At 50.2% G+C, this 14,743-nt stretch overlaps 1 protein-coding gene across 1 annotated transcript in view; it reads left to right on the top strand.

The window, feature by feature from the left end:
* Nucleotides 1-208: 208 nt before the first annotated feature.
* LOC147413140 (serine/threonine-protein kinase PAK 3-like) overlaps nucleotides 209-14,743 on the top strand; it is a 55,395-nt gene continuing 40,860 nt past the window's right edge. The window contains exons 1-11 of the mRNA XM_086480606.1: nucleotides 209-234; nucleotides 378-543; nucleotides 949-1,045; nucleotides 1,099-1,248; nucleotides 8,558-8,741; nucleotides 10,085-10,151; nucleotides 10,694-10,799; nucleotides 11,158-11,187; nucleotides 12,065-12,102; nucleotides 13,086-13,216; nucleotides 14,197-14,354. Coding sequence (XP_086336732.1) covers nucleotides 209-234; nucleotides 378-543; nucleotides 949-1,045; nucleotides 1,099-1,248; nucleotides 8,558-8,741; nucleotides 10,085-10,151; nucleotides 10,694-10,799; nucleotides 11,158-11,187; nucleotides 12,065-12,102; nucleotides 13,086-13,216; nucleotides 14,197-14,354 — 1,153 coding nt within the window. The remainder of the gene's footprint in view (nucleotides 235-377; nucleotides 544-948; nucleotides 1,046-1,098; nucleotides 1,249-8,557; nucleotides 8,742-10,084; nucleotides 10,152-10,693; nucleotides 10,800-11,157; nucleotides 11,188-12,064; nucleotides 12,103-13,085; nucleotides 13,217-14,196; nucleotides 14,355-14,743) is intronic.

Raw genomic sequence — 14,743 nt, 5'->3', positions numbered from 1 at the left:
GCCGCGGGCGAGCGGCCGAGCCGCCTCCCCGCTCTACAGGCTGCAGATCAACCAGGATCCCTTCGGCCTCGTCGTCTGCCGGCAGCGCGACGGGCAGGTCCTGTAAGTGCCCGTCCTGCCCCGAGCCTTCCCGAAGGGATTCGGTCTGGAAGCGGGTCCTGGCCCCAACCCCAGCGGTGCGTGGGACGGAGCAGGGATGCGGCAGGGGATGGCGGTGACAGCAGCAGGGTGGCGGTCAGCGGCTGCGGGGGCTTTGCTTTGAGCCCCTCTGCGGTTCGGTGCCTGGGAAGGGAAGCAGGAGTCCCAGAGATCAGTCGAAACCCGGCTGCTGGGCACCGCTGGGGCTGTTTGCCGGAGTCTCCCTTTCTCTCCAACAGGCCGAACACCACCGTCGCGCCCCTCTTCTTCGCAGACCAGTTCCTGCAGATCTCCACCTCTTTGCCCTCCTATTTCATTTCTGGGCTGGGGGAGCACCAGACGCCGCTGGTCCTCGACACGGCGTGGACCAGGGTCACCCTCTGGAATCGGGATATGGCGCCTGTGGTACGGAGCGGGGCTGAGGGAGAGGGAGGTGGCTCATCTGCGCCTGTGGGGGTGGCCCTGCAACCTCTGACATCTTGTTTGGGGCTGGGGAAAGGCATCGGTGGCTGTGGAGCTCTGGGACCTGGCCTCAGCCCTGGGCAATCCCGTGGGACCGTTGTCCCCAAGTCAGGCTTTGTCCCCCCTGGGGCTCTTGTTTGGCTCAGAAGCCGCTTTCCCTGACACGGTCCAGGGCTCTTGTTTGGGGCAGAGCTCTGCTGACTCAGGCAGTGTCTGGGGCTGCAAGCCCTGGCTTTGCACCCCGAGCCGTGACGGTGCTTCTGGCCAGTGGCAGGCAGGTGGGTGGGTGGGTGCTGTGCTGGGGCCTCCAACGGAGCCTCACCCGCACTGCGCTGTGCTCTACTCCAGCCCCAGGTCAACCTCTACGGCTCCCACCCTTTCTACCTGGTGATGGAGGACAGCGGTTCGGCTCACGGCGTCTTTCTGCTGAACAGCAACGCGATGGGTGAGTCCCACGGAGGTGCTGGGCATGGGCTTGGCCCACGTCCCCATCCTCAGCTTGTTCCTCCGGCGCTCGTGCTTCGCCACATGTGCTCCTGCAGCCCAGCCCGGCCCTGACCTGGCGCACGACGGGTGGGATCCTGGACTTCTATGTCTTCCTGGGCCCTGACCCCAAGAGCGTGGTGCGGCAGTACCTGGACGTCATCGGTAGGGCCGAGCTGCGGGCGGGGGGCACGGGTGCTCCTGGGATGGCTCTGCTGGGATGCTGCGTGGCCCGTCTGAGGTGAGGGCTGGGGCTGCCCCTGAGGTGAGTGAGGCCCTTGGGTGGGTGACGGGGTGTCTTCTGCCTGGTGGCTGCCCGGGGGTGGTGGGTGGGAGCTCCAAGCCGGAGCTGGGCCGGCTGGGGCATCCCCGGGGTGACCTGAGGGCTGGGCAGGGGAAGGAGAAGGAGACAGACCCCCCAGCACAGGCACTGGGCACCCCGACTCCCAGAGCCCCCCTGATCCCCCCCCGAGCCCCGCTCCCCCCCTGCAGCTGCCCCGTCCCCAGCCCCTCCCCTGAGGCCTGTCCCACAGCCCCAGGCTGCCCCACGGCCTGTCCTGGCAGCGGCGAGCGGGGCCTCGGGCAGGCCCAGGGCTCTGTTAACCCAGGGGCCTTCAGCAGCAGTGCGGGGAAGGAGCGGGGTCTGCAGGAGCGGCTGCAGCAGGAGGGGCTCCGGCCTGGGGCCGGCTGTGACAGTCAGGGTTCTTTCCCTCTGCCAGAGGCCGTGCCAGGGGCTCGGTGGTCTGTTCCTGCCCTGGGGATGTCGTCAGCTGCATCCAGCTCAGGCTGAAGCTGAAGAGATGGGCAAAAGGAAAAGCGGCTGGAGAAGGACACGAAGGGGATCCGGCTGCGAGCTGCCCCCAGCTGCAGACAAGAGACAGCCGGCCTCTTGGCGTGAGGAAGGGTCCCTGTGAGTAGTCCTGAGCAGAGCTGGTCACCAACATGCACCGCGGGGTCTGTGTGCGTAACCAAAGCACGGTACAGCCATGTAGTGTGTGTGTGTGTGTGCGCACGTGAGGCTGTGTATGTAGGAAGCCTCATATTGTAAGAGCTGAGAGAGGCAGAGACAGAAGAGTCTGAAGAGTAAAATCCTCCCAGCAGCACCAAGAGCGGGAGCTGCAGTGAGTCCTGGGCCCTTGCGTTATACTCAGATCTGAATTTTGATTTCATTGGTAATTAATTGTTTTGAATGAACAACTAACATCTTATAGTTAATTATTTCCTGATTCAATTAATTTACATTATGGTAAGGAGTAGACAAAACCTCACTTATGCTAAGAGACAGCAGATGCAGGCCTTAGGAAGATGGCCAAAGCTGAAGCTGCTGTGGATTGGGAAACTGTACAGAACACAGAACGAGGAGGGAGGGAGGCAGGTACAAGGGGTGAAATTGTACGTTCTCAGCTAGTTATCTTATGTGATGAAACCATTGAAACAAAGGAATATTGCTGTGAAGACTCTCCCATCCTCCCCATCCTAATTTGTATATCAGAGATTTTGATCAGTAAAATAACGAATGACTAGATTAGGAAAGGACTGTTAAGAAAGTTATAGAATAGGGCGGACCAATCATTGTAACTGTCAAAATTAATAGCGGGCATAAGATACATGCTTATGTTAAAATCTGTTAAAGATCATGACTTTGCAGAAAAAGGGTATAAGATGTTGAATTTTTGATGTAACTTTGAAGCCTGTCGGGTGGAGCTGTCCCTGTGCTTCCCAGCGCTGCAATAAAGACGTGCCGGCTTATCTGCAAGTGTGTAGATAAATTTGTCGTGATTGCGACCCTCCGTCCACACTTGGGGCCGTGTCACCCCTCTTGTGCTCCGGGTGCCTCCCTGTGCCTGTGCCCTCCCACCTTCCATCACTGGCGTCACTCTTTTGCTTCCCTGTACCTTTCTTCTTCTGTCTGTTCTCGTACCCTGCTCCCTCTTCGTCCCTCTCTGGTTTCCAAGCCCCTCTCTTGTTCTGCTATTCTACCTGCCCCTTTGGTTTTTCTTGCTCTCCCTCTGTCCTGCTCCCTGCCCCTCTTTTTTCCTTCCTCTGTCTCTGTCCTGCAGCGCATGGCTGGTTTTTTGTTCACTGCCTCTTTGTCCCGATCTGCATCCCTCCTTGTTGTTCACAGTCTCTCTGGCTTCTTGCCTGCGCTGCTTTTTCTCTCTCTGCCTGCATGTCCCACTCCCTGCCCCTGTCCTCCTCTCTCTCCTTCATCGAATTGTAGAATGTATTGGGTTGGAAGCGACCTCTAAAGGCCATCTAGTCCAAGCCTCCTACAACAAGCCGGGACATCTCTAACGAGGTCAGGTTGCTCAGAGCCCCATCAGGCCTGACCTTGAATGGCTCCAGGGATGGGGCTTCCAATACCTCTCTGGCAACCTCTTCCAGTGACCCAGCACCCTCATATTAAAGAACTTTTTCCTAATGTCCAACCGAAATCTACACTTTTCTAGCTCAAAACCACTACCTCTCGTCCTATTGCTACAAACCCTTGCGAATTGTTCTTCCCTGCCTTCTTAGAGGCCCCCTTCAGGTATTGCAAGGTTGCTACCAGGTCCTCCTGGAGCCTTCTCTTCTCCAGGCTGAACAACCCCAACTCTCTCAGCCTGTCTTCATAGGGGTGTCAGACCTTGGTGGCACCAAACTGATCTCAAAGACAACAGGAGTTTGAAGATAAGAGAATGGTAAATGTCTGATTTCCTAGGTCAAGTTAGGAGGGACATCATTTACTTCACTGCAGTTCCTTTGTTGTTGTTTTGTATCTTAAGACCCAGCTTCTTTCCCCAAAGGGGTGCTAGCTTTGTGGAGGTACCACCTAGCACACTTTTCTGTGCAGGACTGGAATTAAACAAATATCCTGACTGTGTTTTTCAGCTCTTTGCAGACTGAGTAAAAGAACCCTGATTGGGGGGACAATAGGACTTACAGTGCTAATACCCCCCCCCCCCCCCCCCGCTTTTTGGAAAGCACATAGAAGAAAGTGTGACAAAGGAGCTCATAGAGAGGAGGGGGGAAGAAAACCCACCAGATGACTAAGAGCTATGTCTGTAGTTGGATAAAGCTGCTCCGAGAGAGAGAGACATCCATCTTCCCTGCATGGGAGAGTCAGGGCAACGACTAGAAATGAGGAGCTGTAATCAGGTGTCCTTTTTCAACCCCAGTGTCGAAGCTGTCCTTTGAGCATTTCCTAATCCCACTGCAGCTGAAGTGGGTCAGGTACCTCAAAAGCATCTCTTGACTGACCCAGCTGATCTCTGCACTTGTCCACATGTGAAGGGGGAAAATACCCGCTCTGAGTAATGGCCTCATTAATGCCTTTAGCCTTAGGGTCTGGGTATGGACTCTGACAAGCAGGAGGAGTTGAATAGACCTTCTGATGGGTCTCCCCCTGTTGCTGCTAGTGTTTCTGTAGGGATCCTTCATCTGTTAAGTACAGTTCTTGCCTCCTGTCCCACTCCTCCCTCTCTGCTGGTTTCAGCTGGTAGTGAAAAGTCGGGGGTTTTCTCCATTTTTTCACTTTGTAAAGCAAGGGGTTTATGGTGTAAAAAAAAAAAGCTAATGCTGCCTTTAATTGAATAGTCACCTCCCCTGTTGGTCTGTTGTGCTTCTGACTGCAAATGAGCCTCAACACGCAGGACAAGTGGAGGGTGGGAGGTGAAAATGATGCCTTGCTGTAGCTGGAGTTCCAGGGCAGTAACCTGGGCGGCCTCCAAACCAGGTGCCTGGTGTCGTGCTCTGCCTAACGGGGCAGTGAGCTGGCTGAGCCAGATCTGAACACCCTCTACAACCACAGCTTGGCTTGGGCTGCTTTGTATGCTGACTGGTTTAGATAAAACAGCCGTGTGTACAGCTGAGCCTCTGGACTATAAAAACTGAACACCGTGTTAAGAGCAGGAGGCTCTCCCAGCAGCATTCCCTGCAGATTGGTTCATGTTCTCCCACTCTTCCATAAACAAACCCAAGGTAATACTGAATTTACTGCATGAGCTGTGTTTAACAGACTGCTTTGTTATTTCTCCTTCCACTAGAAGGCCCTTCCAGAATCAGCAACAGCACAGCAAATACATTGAACGAAAAGAAGCCGGTGTTAAACTGTCTTGTTTAGTGTCATCAGGAAGCTGATGGGAATATCCTTAAGTCAAAACTGGTATGGAACTGGAAATGGGTCCAAAACCTCTGCTGTGTGGCCCTTAGTAGGGTTGAAACCTTTTCATTTCCTGGTGATTAGTTCTAGCTGTCCAGAGCAATGCAAATCAGTTGTGTTAAGTTGGTAGCAACTTGGATCTTTTCTTCTATCCCCAAATGTTTTTCAAAAGAGGTAGTTGTGGCTTCTAAATTGGGTCAAGTTATCTAAAAATCATCAGCAGGATTTTTTTTCTCATTTCTGTTAGTGCTGGGTAAAAGAGTAGAAGTTGATTTGGAAACCTGTAAGCTGAAGGGTGTTTCCCAATAAGTTTCTTTTTTTGCTTTTGTGGAGTCTTCAGCATTTTATTTTCTCCTACAGTACTTGTAGGCTGCAGAAGCAGCCCCGGAGGCACTATGGAATTACATGTGCAATTAGCTTGGCTCCTGCTAAGGATATAGATTGCCGTCATACTCAGAAGCTGGTTGAAGCGATGAAGCCACGTGGGGTATTTGAAGACGAGGAAGAACTGAATCGCAGGTCTAACAAGGCTGTAAAACTTGTTCACCTCTTCATTTTTTTAGGACAAACGGATGAGTTTTCTTTACAGGCTGGTTGTTCCTGGAAAACTGAGTAACTTGGTCAAAGAATGGATGTCAGACCTTGGTGAGAGCAAGGGAAGGATTTTTTATACGTTCTTCTGGAAAGAGCTGAAGCCTTTTGATTTCTTTTCAAGGCCGTACTACTGGGCTTTATGCTAAAGCTCAACTTTTGACTTTCTTCTCAAGTATTGAGTGGAGCCGCTGTAACTGTCATTGAAATAAGGTCTAAAAGATACCTCAGATGAAGATCTTGAAGTCTTTGGGGCCCCGGATCAGTCTGTGAAGTGGCTCCATCAGTTGACTTGTAGCAGTTCACAAAGCTGGAACAAGGTGTTGTGGGGGAGGTAGATGGTAAATGGGCACTGATTTGCCCCAAACAGCCTGCAGCACCCAGTCTGCTTCGACATTGTGACAGGAGACTTGCCTTTTGTATAGCTTCTTCGTGTGTGCCTGCTGCAGGGAAGACCAACAATAGGTCTTATTTTGGGTAAAGTAATGAAAGGAATGCTACATTGGGGTGGGGGTGGGGGTTGGGGGGTGTGCTTTTGGGTTTTTTGAGTTGCAAGCACTCACTGCAGAAAACCAGCATCAGTCTGTTAGACTAACCACTGGGTACGGGCCTGAGAAGACACTTTATGGAGGCTGTTCTGGTAATGGTGGTGATGGGAGCCTCGGTGGAGTTGACAGCACTTGTGTTTCCTTTCAGCAGAGTGCTTTACCTGAGGAGAGTTGAGAGCAGAAGGAAATGACTTGTGTTCTTCTGGTTGTTTGATCCAGCCTTGTTCTTCCTTCATTAAACCGCCTGTAATTGCCGTGCTATGGAATCAATTAGTGCTGTGTGTGAGCTGGTGGCTCCGTGAAGGCGCTGTAGAGCATTCAGCCTAAAGCAATGCAGGGGCAGCAGGCCCACCCCAGCTCAGATGCCCCTTTCCGCTGAGGAGGTACATCCATGTGACGATTACTGGGTGAACAGTCTCAGTTCCGTTGAAGCTGCTCTAGACTGAGCTGCGGATGGGAGCAGTCTGACCTTCAGCCATCCGGTTGCCCAGCAGGGTTGAGATTAATGGAGGAGAAAGAAAAGGACAAGGCTGCTGGGGAAGGACAGGAGGAGCAGAGCAGGAAGGAGGATGGGAGGACAGCATGAGTGACAGTGGCAGGGAGAGGGGATGGAGGAAAGAAGAGAATGAGATGAAGAGGAGGCAAGCAAACAGGAGGGCGCAAGCGTGGGGTCAAACCCTTTCTTTCTCTCTGGAGAAAAGCTGCTACTTAGCTGAGTCATGGTTTTCTGCCAAACAACTGCTCTTTTAACGTAGTAATGATGGTGATGCTGCAGACCGTGGAAGACAGAAAACTCTTTCCTTGTTCTCTTTGGTCTATAAGAGTTGCTGAGGTAGTGTGGGTGGCCCTTGTGGCTAACTGCTGTGCGGCAGGAGTGTATTGTGAGGGGTGTTTGTGAGAAGATCCAACAGGAATGCCCAGTATAAACCCCTTGAATCCACTCAGTCATTGCTTCAAGAGAGTCATGCCTTTTCGTCTCCTTTTGCCAGCTTACATAACCCAGAAGTGATGTGAGTTGCAGGGCACAGAGAGAAGTGTCCGAGTTTTTAGACTGGGGAGGGGTGAGGGTGTTGCAAGGAGATGTTGAGTTCTGTATTTAATTTATGGTTTATCAGCATTTGGATGATGGATGTTCTATCCCCAGTCTGGTAGGCAGAGGTCTGTGAAGCAGATGAGGCAAATCTTAGGGAATGAGCTGGTGGAAGACTTGCCCGCTGGCAGGAGAGGCCTAGAATGGACAAGTGCTGCTTTTGATGGAACGTTTCCTGGAATACCTTATTTCGTTTCTAGATTTGGCTGTTGCTTTGAACTGAATTTGATGATCCTTTAAATCTAACTTTCACTGCATTTGCTTGGAAATGCTGAGGTAGGAGAAGCCAGTTTTGTTATCTCCAGTCAAAAGTTATATGTGCTGAATGGAGATGATGTCTTGTAACTGGCAACATCTATCCTGAAAATTAAACAACATCGTCGTAGAGATAAAAGAAGGAGAAAAGCCTTTGCCTTTGTATTTGATCTATTGCTGCCATCTTTCCTGCATGCTGACTGAAAATAATTCATCTCTTCACATTGTGTAGGGGTGTGCAGTACAGACCAAAGGTGACAGTTAATTATTTAATGAGGGTAAATGCAACAATGCAGAGAAAGGATTAGAAACATCCAAAGTACTCTAGACTGTAATTCTGAAGAGAAGAGCAGAGCATCTTCCAACTGAAGGAGGCTGTAAGGCAGGAGAAGAAAGGCACAGCAAGAGAGGCCTTGTGGAGCTAGTGTCTGTGAGCAAAGACAGACCCAGGCTGGGAGGGTGCTGGTCCATAGCGAGTTCAGGCTTTGGATGAGACCCCTAGGTAAACTTGGGCAGCTGTCAGACATAATAGTAAAACATCAGAGAAAACTGTTAATTAAAAGTCCATGAGCATGGTAGTGCTTTATGTTAGAAGACTGATGTGCCAGGAAATAGATTTCGCAAAGCTCCATCCTGGTTGATAAGGGTGGATGGGGACACGTGCTTTTGAAGTCAGACACACGCAAAGTTGTCTTCGTCCAGCTCTTCTTGCTGTGCATAGCGTGGCTGTCCCTGGCGCTGCACGGAGGGAATACGGAAGGCAAAGACAGGACCTGAACAACTGCTCCTTCCTCTCCTGCTGATGTGTTACTATGGCACGTGTATTCGTTTTCGTGTTGTCATCGATAGACAGTGATACACGGGCCTTTGGAGATCCCGATAGAGAGTCCCACTGTGAGAGGCACAGTATAAACCTCTCGTCTATCTCTGGGTTTCTCACAACTGTTAGCGTGAAGTCACGTCACATCAGATCTATAGAGAAGCCTGCTCAGCACCACGGTGAGGATATGTCGACCAGACACACCTTAAACTGGTAAGGAGGGCAGCCGAGGTGAGGGGGGATCCTGGGGGGCAGAGTACTTGCTTGAAAGATGTGAGAGGATGTGACTGTTTTGTGTTCTACATGAGCGCTTTAAGCGTGACTGAGTTCCTGAGTTTGTGTTAATAGCTCTCGCATACTGCAAGTGAGCGCTGTAAGACAGGAATTTGCTCTCGACAGCTCCCTCCAAGGAAGTTGTAGTGAGGCTGGTGTTGGTCTCTTCTCCCAAGTAACTAATGACAGGACAAGAGGTAATGGCCAGGGCAGACTGGCTATTAGGAAAAATTTCTTTACTGAAAGTGTGGTCAGACATTGGCCCAGGCTGCCCAGGGAGGTGTTGGAGTCACCATCCCTGGAGGTGTTCAAAAGACGTATAGATGTGGTGCTTAGGGACCTAGTTTAGGGGTGGGCTTGGTCGTGTTAGGTTAATGGTTGGACCTGATGATCTTAAAGGTCTTTTCCGACCAAAACGCTTCTGTGATTCTATAACATTTTTTCGGTCATTTTTCGAGTGAAAAGACAAATGTATTTGGTAGAATGGCAGTTCCCCTCTCGGCTGTTACAGAGGTACCACTGGCACTAGAGAAGATCCTACAGACAGCTCTGTGCTGTATTATTCAGCCACGTGGTAGTTAGTCTTGGAGAATGCTGGTTCTGCAGGGAAGCCCAATATGTGAGGTACCCACCAGCAGGATAGATGTTTGCATGTGGGTTTATGCCGTGTTTATCTGGGTGTTTGGGAGTTGTCCAGAACTGGCATTATTGTGACCATTTCTCAGAGAAATAAATCTCTGTTGAACATGGGTTCTTGATGCATCAGAGGGAAGGCAGCTTCTCTCAGCCTTTGTTCCACTCACGCTTTATCAGGGTCACTAAAAGTGGGCTGAAGTGAGATTTGTCAATCGTAAAAGGCTCAGGAGATGGATGACCACAAGCGATGTTACTTTTGAGAGTTGTTAAACTAGGAGGGAGGTGAGAAACGGACGCAGACGCAGACTGACTGACTTCCAAGCCAGTCAAACCCTAGACTGGGGTGGCACCAAGGCTAAGTTTAAATGTTCTTCAGGTGGAGTTTTTCATTCAGTAAGGCCTGCAATTGGCTGGTAGGTGTTGGCTGTGCAGGTATATGGGGAAAATGACAGGCTTTCCAATTCAGGAAATTGCACTGGAGATTTAAAGCAATTGTTCATCCATATAGTTTGAACGCAGAGCTGCGGCTTTCAGAGATTGGATCAATTCTGAAATTCCACCCTCCCTCGTAAGGTGTCCGAGACTTCAGCCAAGGCTTTGGCACTTTCTGCCTGTTTTCCCAGTCCCTGGTTTCTGCATCTTTACAGGAGAGAACCTAGAGAGCTACAGGAGCTCGCAAAAGAGGCGTCCTTAGCAGCAGTGGCGGAACTCAGTGTTAGGATTTTGAGAATTTAAATGCAGATTCTTAAGCCCGCAGGGTTCCCTGGTAGGCTGCAAATGAATTGTATCAGGATGGGGTTTAGCTTTTAGTCAGACAGCAGTGATCATTTCAGCAAGATGGGTTTGCGTTATTAAGCATTCAAAATCCAGTGTAAAGCTCCTAAAATACACAGTATTGTCCACAAATACAGAACCGTCTGGTTGTGCCTGCACTGAATCCCCAGGAAAACAAGTGAAGCCTTAAATCATTATGCCATGAAGAGCAGAGTTGATTTAACGATGAGTTTCATGCCCTTTTTTTCCTATCACAGTCCTAACTTTCTTTTGATTGTAAAGTTAATCCTGGTTTTAGCTGTGTATTTTGGTAGAGAAGAGAATGATTGCATCTAGTGTAGAAGCTACTAACTTGAATGGTAAGGTGTCAACCAAAATTTGTGAAAGTAATCTTAGAGGTAGCATGGGAGCTTGGTCAAGATGTGTGAGGCTGCGGCTGTTCAGTATTCTAAATGCTCCTTCTTTCCACTTGACATCTGCAGGGCACTCCAGAGCAGTGGGCCAGGCTGGTCCAGACCTCCAGCGTAACAAAACTGGAGCAGAAGAAGAACCCACAAGCTTTTCTAGCTGTTGTCAAATTCAGACTGGGTACAGGGTATACTTGTTTTGTGCGTTTTATGAGTTATTGTGGGATCCTTTGAGCAATGTGTTCGTGTTCCAGAGGAAGAGAATTTTTTGGGATGCTTTGTGACACAGCACATTTTTCAGGGCTGCTGTCATGATGTCACGGGAACGTTGGCCCAGAGGAGAAGGAAGGTGTCAGTGCCCAGAGCAGCCTTTGTAGCACGCTCCTTCCAGGAGGGTGTGACGAGAGTGCCCTTTTGTCCCCTTGGTTGGGCCCCGTCTGCAGACTTGTAGTGTAGCACTGCAAAGATGAAGGAGCAAGTCTGTGGTGTGCTCTTCAGTGTTCTTTTGCCTTTGGCCCATTCCTTCTGGTTTTTGCTAGACAAAGTGTGGCTGATGACGGATCTAGCAGGTAAGCAGAGGGGTTTACTAGGTGCAGGATATCTGGCTTCTGTATCGATGTGTCCTTTTGCTGTTCCTTAATAACCAAGTTGATTTTCCAACAAAAATACCATTAAGGTACCGATAGTGCAGAGGAGGCCACAAAGGTGGTGAGGGGGCTGGAGCACCTGCCCTGTGAGGACAGTCTGAGAGAGTTGGTGTTGTTCAGCCTGGAGAAGAGAAGGCTCCGGGGAGACCTTCTCGTGCCCTTCCAGTGCTTAAAGGGGGGCTACAGGCAAGGTGGGGAGGGACTCTTTGTCGGGGAGTGCCGTGATAGGACGAAGGGTAACGGTTTGAAACTGAACGAGGGGAGATTTCAATGCGATCTTGGGAAGAAATTCTTTCCTGGGAGGGTGGTGAGACACTGGAAGAGGTTGCCCAGAGAAGCTGTTGGCTGCCCCCTCCCTGGCAGGGTTCAAGGCCAGGCTGGATGGGGCTGGGAGCAACCTGGTCTGGGGGAAGGTGTCCCTGCCCACAGCAGGGGGTTGGAACGAGATGGTCTTTAAGGTCCCTTCCAGCCCAAACCATTCTACGAAAAGAAGCTGCTTTAGCTCTTGGGCAGAGCAGAAGCATTGACTGTTAAAGAGCAATTTGCATTTTCTTCATCAAGTTTCTGTTTATTTTATTGGCTGGCAAAACCGAGCAAAACATAGACACCAGAAACTCTAGAAAAAGAGTAGCCTAGTATATTGTCCTGCTGTCTTGCTTGCTATGTAAAATAGCTGTGGCTGCTGGAGGGCTGTTGTGAAAGAGAAATGCTATCTGTTTGGATTTACTTGTTTTGTGGGGTTCCCCCCATCAGGCAGTTTTATAACGGCATCTGGTTAATTCTCCCTTGCACGTTGCAGGTGAAAGCGCCCATGGATACCCAGAAGCCTGTCCTTCAGTGAGTGTGAAAGGAACCTCTTCCTTCCATGGCGTTTCAGAACTGTGGAGCAGGCTCTGAGCTTTGCCTTTGGTGACAGAGTGCCAGCCTCGTAGGCTGAACGAAAATACCTTTTAGTGTCTATGCAGCGGCAGTAAAGGGGTCACTGGCTGTTCTCTAATTTTCTGTTCAAGAACTTTTAGACAGATGAAAGTCTGGTTCTGCAGACAGAAGATCGCTTGCTGTTCTTGGGCATGGTGGAATATATCATTCACAACAGTATTCAGTACTGTCTAATTAATCCATTTTAATTTTTAACAACTTAGTGTCGATTTCTGTTACTTGTTATGATTTCTCCTTAGTACAGCTGGATGTGGAGCTGAATATAGATAAGGTTAGAATTGATACGTAAGTGACTGGAACCATTGCAAGAAAGTTTGAAATAATCCTCCACTCTAATGAATACTGGATTGCATAGCAATCCCAGAGATGTAGTCATGCCCTCCCCGTGAATATTGACCAGCTTTAGTAGTGTTGATGTGAGTGGACTGAATAGCAAATGACTGAACGGGGATTTGGCCTTTATTTTCGAGTATCAAGCACCTTAATTTGAGGTTTGGGATTACACAGCAGAGAGCGTGTCTAACAAAATGAAAGTCATCTTTGAATAGTCACACTTCAGATTTTCAATTGATGCCACTTTCATCATCTTGCTAAAACACACCTTTAAAAGGAAGTTTGGGGTTCAGCAGAGCACCATAAGCCTTCCCCATGGCTTTTCCCGTGGGTACGGGTGCATTGGCGGATGCTGTGGCAGTTTGCTCTAGCAGACGTAGGCAGTGGTGAGACAGTCCAGACGGGAGCTTTCAAAAGTTACCGACTCAGAGAATGCTGGTTGGATGTCACAGTGCAGGGAAAAGCAGACTCAAGTGTGGTGTGATTATCAAACCTCCCAAGTGCCAGAATGGGGACTGTCACTCACGCTGCTGTCTGTCTGTCCACAGAGCACAAAACCAGCCTCACAACCCCCACCAGCTCCCTCTGTTTCTGAAGGAGAGGATGAAGGTGATGAAGAAGAGGAAGAGGACAACAAACCTCCCTCTGTTATCGCCCCGTGGCCTGAACATACAAAATCAGGAAGTCCCAGCTTTGGTCAGCACTGCAGCGGGTGTCATTCAGAGCTACATGTTTCGGATCAGACAGCATTTGCCGTCCACGGATGAACGGGCTGGAGTCCTACCGTGACCCAGTGCTTCACCCACGTCACCGACACCAGGAAAGTGTGCCTTGAACTTTCCCATGTAGTCATGAGTTTCCTGTGATTCTGAGAGGGACCGTGTGTTCATCAGTATCAGATAAGAGGCAGCACTGTGTCTGTTAATGCCAGCGGTGTCAACGTGAGCAGCTTTGTCCAAAGTGCCTGTATGGGCTCTCTGGCATCAGCGGAGAGAGCGGTCATCAGACACAGTCCACCCCCTTGCGGGATCCTTAGGAGAAAGTGTCCCCTGGAGGTAGCCGTCGCTCTCCGCAGGCTGTACAAGTAGGTAAATGAAGAGCTTAGGCTGCCCCCTTAGCTTTTCCATGGCTGCAGTTTGGTGAGGAGAATCCTGCACAGCTCTGCCTTGTGAAGAGAAGGGAGGTCTCTGAAGGACTGGAACGCAGTTCCTCGTGGCCACTCCCTACGGCTTGAAATCCTGATGAGAAGTCAGTTCCACCGTTGTGATCAGAAAAGGGAGATGCTTCCTGCTTCTGTTCAGACACTTGCGTAGCAGCTAAAGAGTCGTGTCGTTACCCGAGAAAACACACGAGCATCAAGGCACAAGGCTCTGGGGCCCTGGACAGACCTATTTCTGTATCCTTGCACCACAGTAAATTCATTGTTTGAGGCATCTTTTCAGAAAATCAATGAAAATTGAAAATGAAACTGACCATGAACTTGTGTAAAGCCAGCCTTTCACTTTTGTCTGTTGAGGTTGAGAAGGGGAGAGCAAACCCAAACATTTTAAGAGCCCTGGATGGGGCAGACAGCATCTTCCTAAGGGTTTGCATTTGAAACACAGTCTCAGGGGCATCTCTGCAAGCTGCTTTTCTGACGCAAAATACTTTCTCGTCACAGACCTACACCCGCTCTGTAATTGAACCTGCGGCTGCACCAGCACCAGCTGAAGGAGCCACCACTCGCCAGCCTGAAAACTCAAATGCTTTGTACAGAGACACGGACCGGTGGCGAAAGAAACCCGAAATGAGCGATGAGGAGATCCTAGAGAAACTGAGTATGTGTTCTGTATTTCTTGTCTGATAAAGCAGTGTGTGCTCTACGCATGTCTCGGGGTTACAGGTGCTCAGTGTTCATCCTCAGTTCAGTGTCGCAGCGTCCCGACTCCCTACACGAACTGTGACTGTGCTGAAGAGGAAGCGAGAGAGCGCTCTGGGTGTTCCTTGTGCCGCCGAGGGCAGCTGTGACGCGGTTGGATTTGCCTGAGCTGCCTTCTCCGCTGAAGGCAGAAGCAGAGATTGTTTCTGGTTGAGCAGAAGGCTGTGACCTCCTGACTGGCCTAGCGAACGCCTGTGTGCTAATGGCCAAATGGACCAGAAGATTTGGGTTCCTGAGTGATCTTTAGACTCCTGATTCTCGGCAGTCATTGGAGCCAAATATACTTTG

This window comes from Leptosomus discolor, unplaced genomic scaffold (genome assembly GCF_034619465.1).
Source record: "Leptosomus discolor isolate bLepDis1 unplaced genomic scaffold, bLepDis1.hap2 HAP2_SCAFFOLD_48, whole genome shotgun sequence".
In the NCBI taxonomy this organism is placed as follows: Eukaryota; Metazoa; Chordata; class Aves; order Leptosomiformes; family Leptosomidae; genus Leptosomus; species Leptosomus discolor.
The sequence above is the reverse complement of the archived record's forward strand: the minus strand, read 5'-3'. Positions and strand labels throughout refer to the sequence as shown.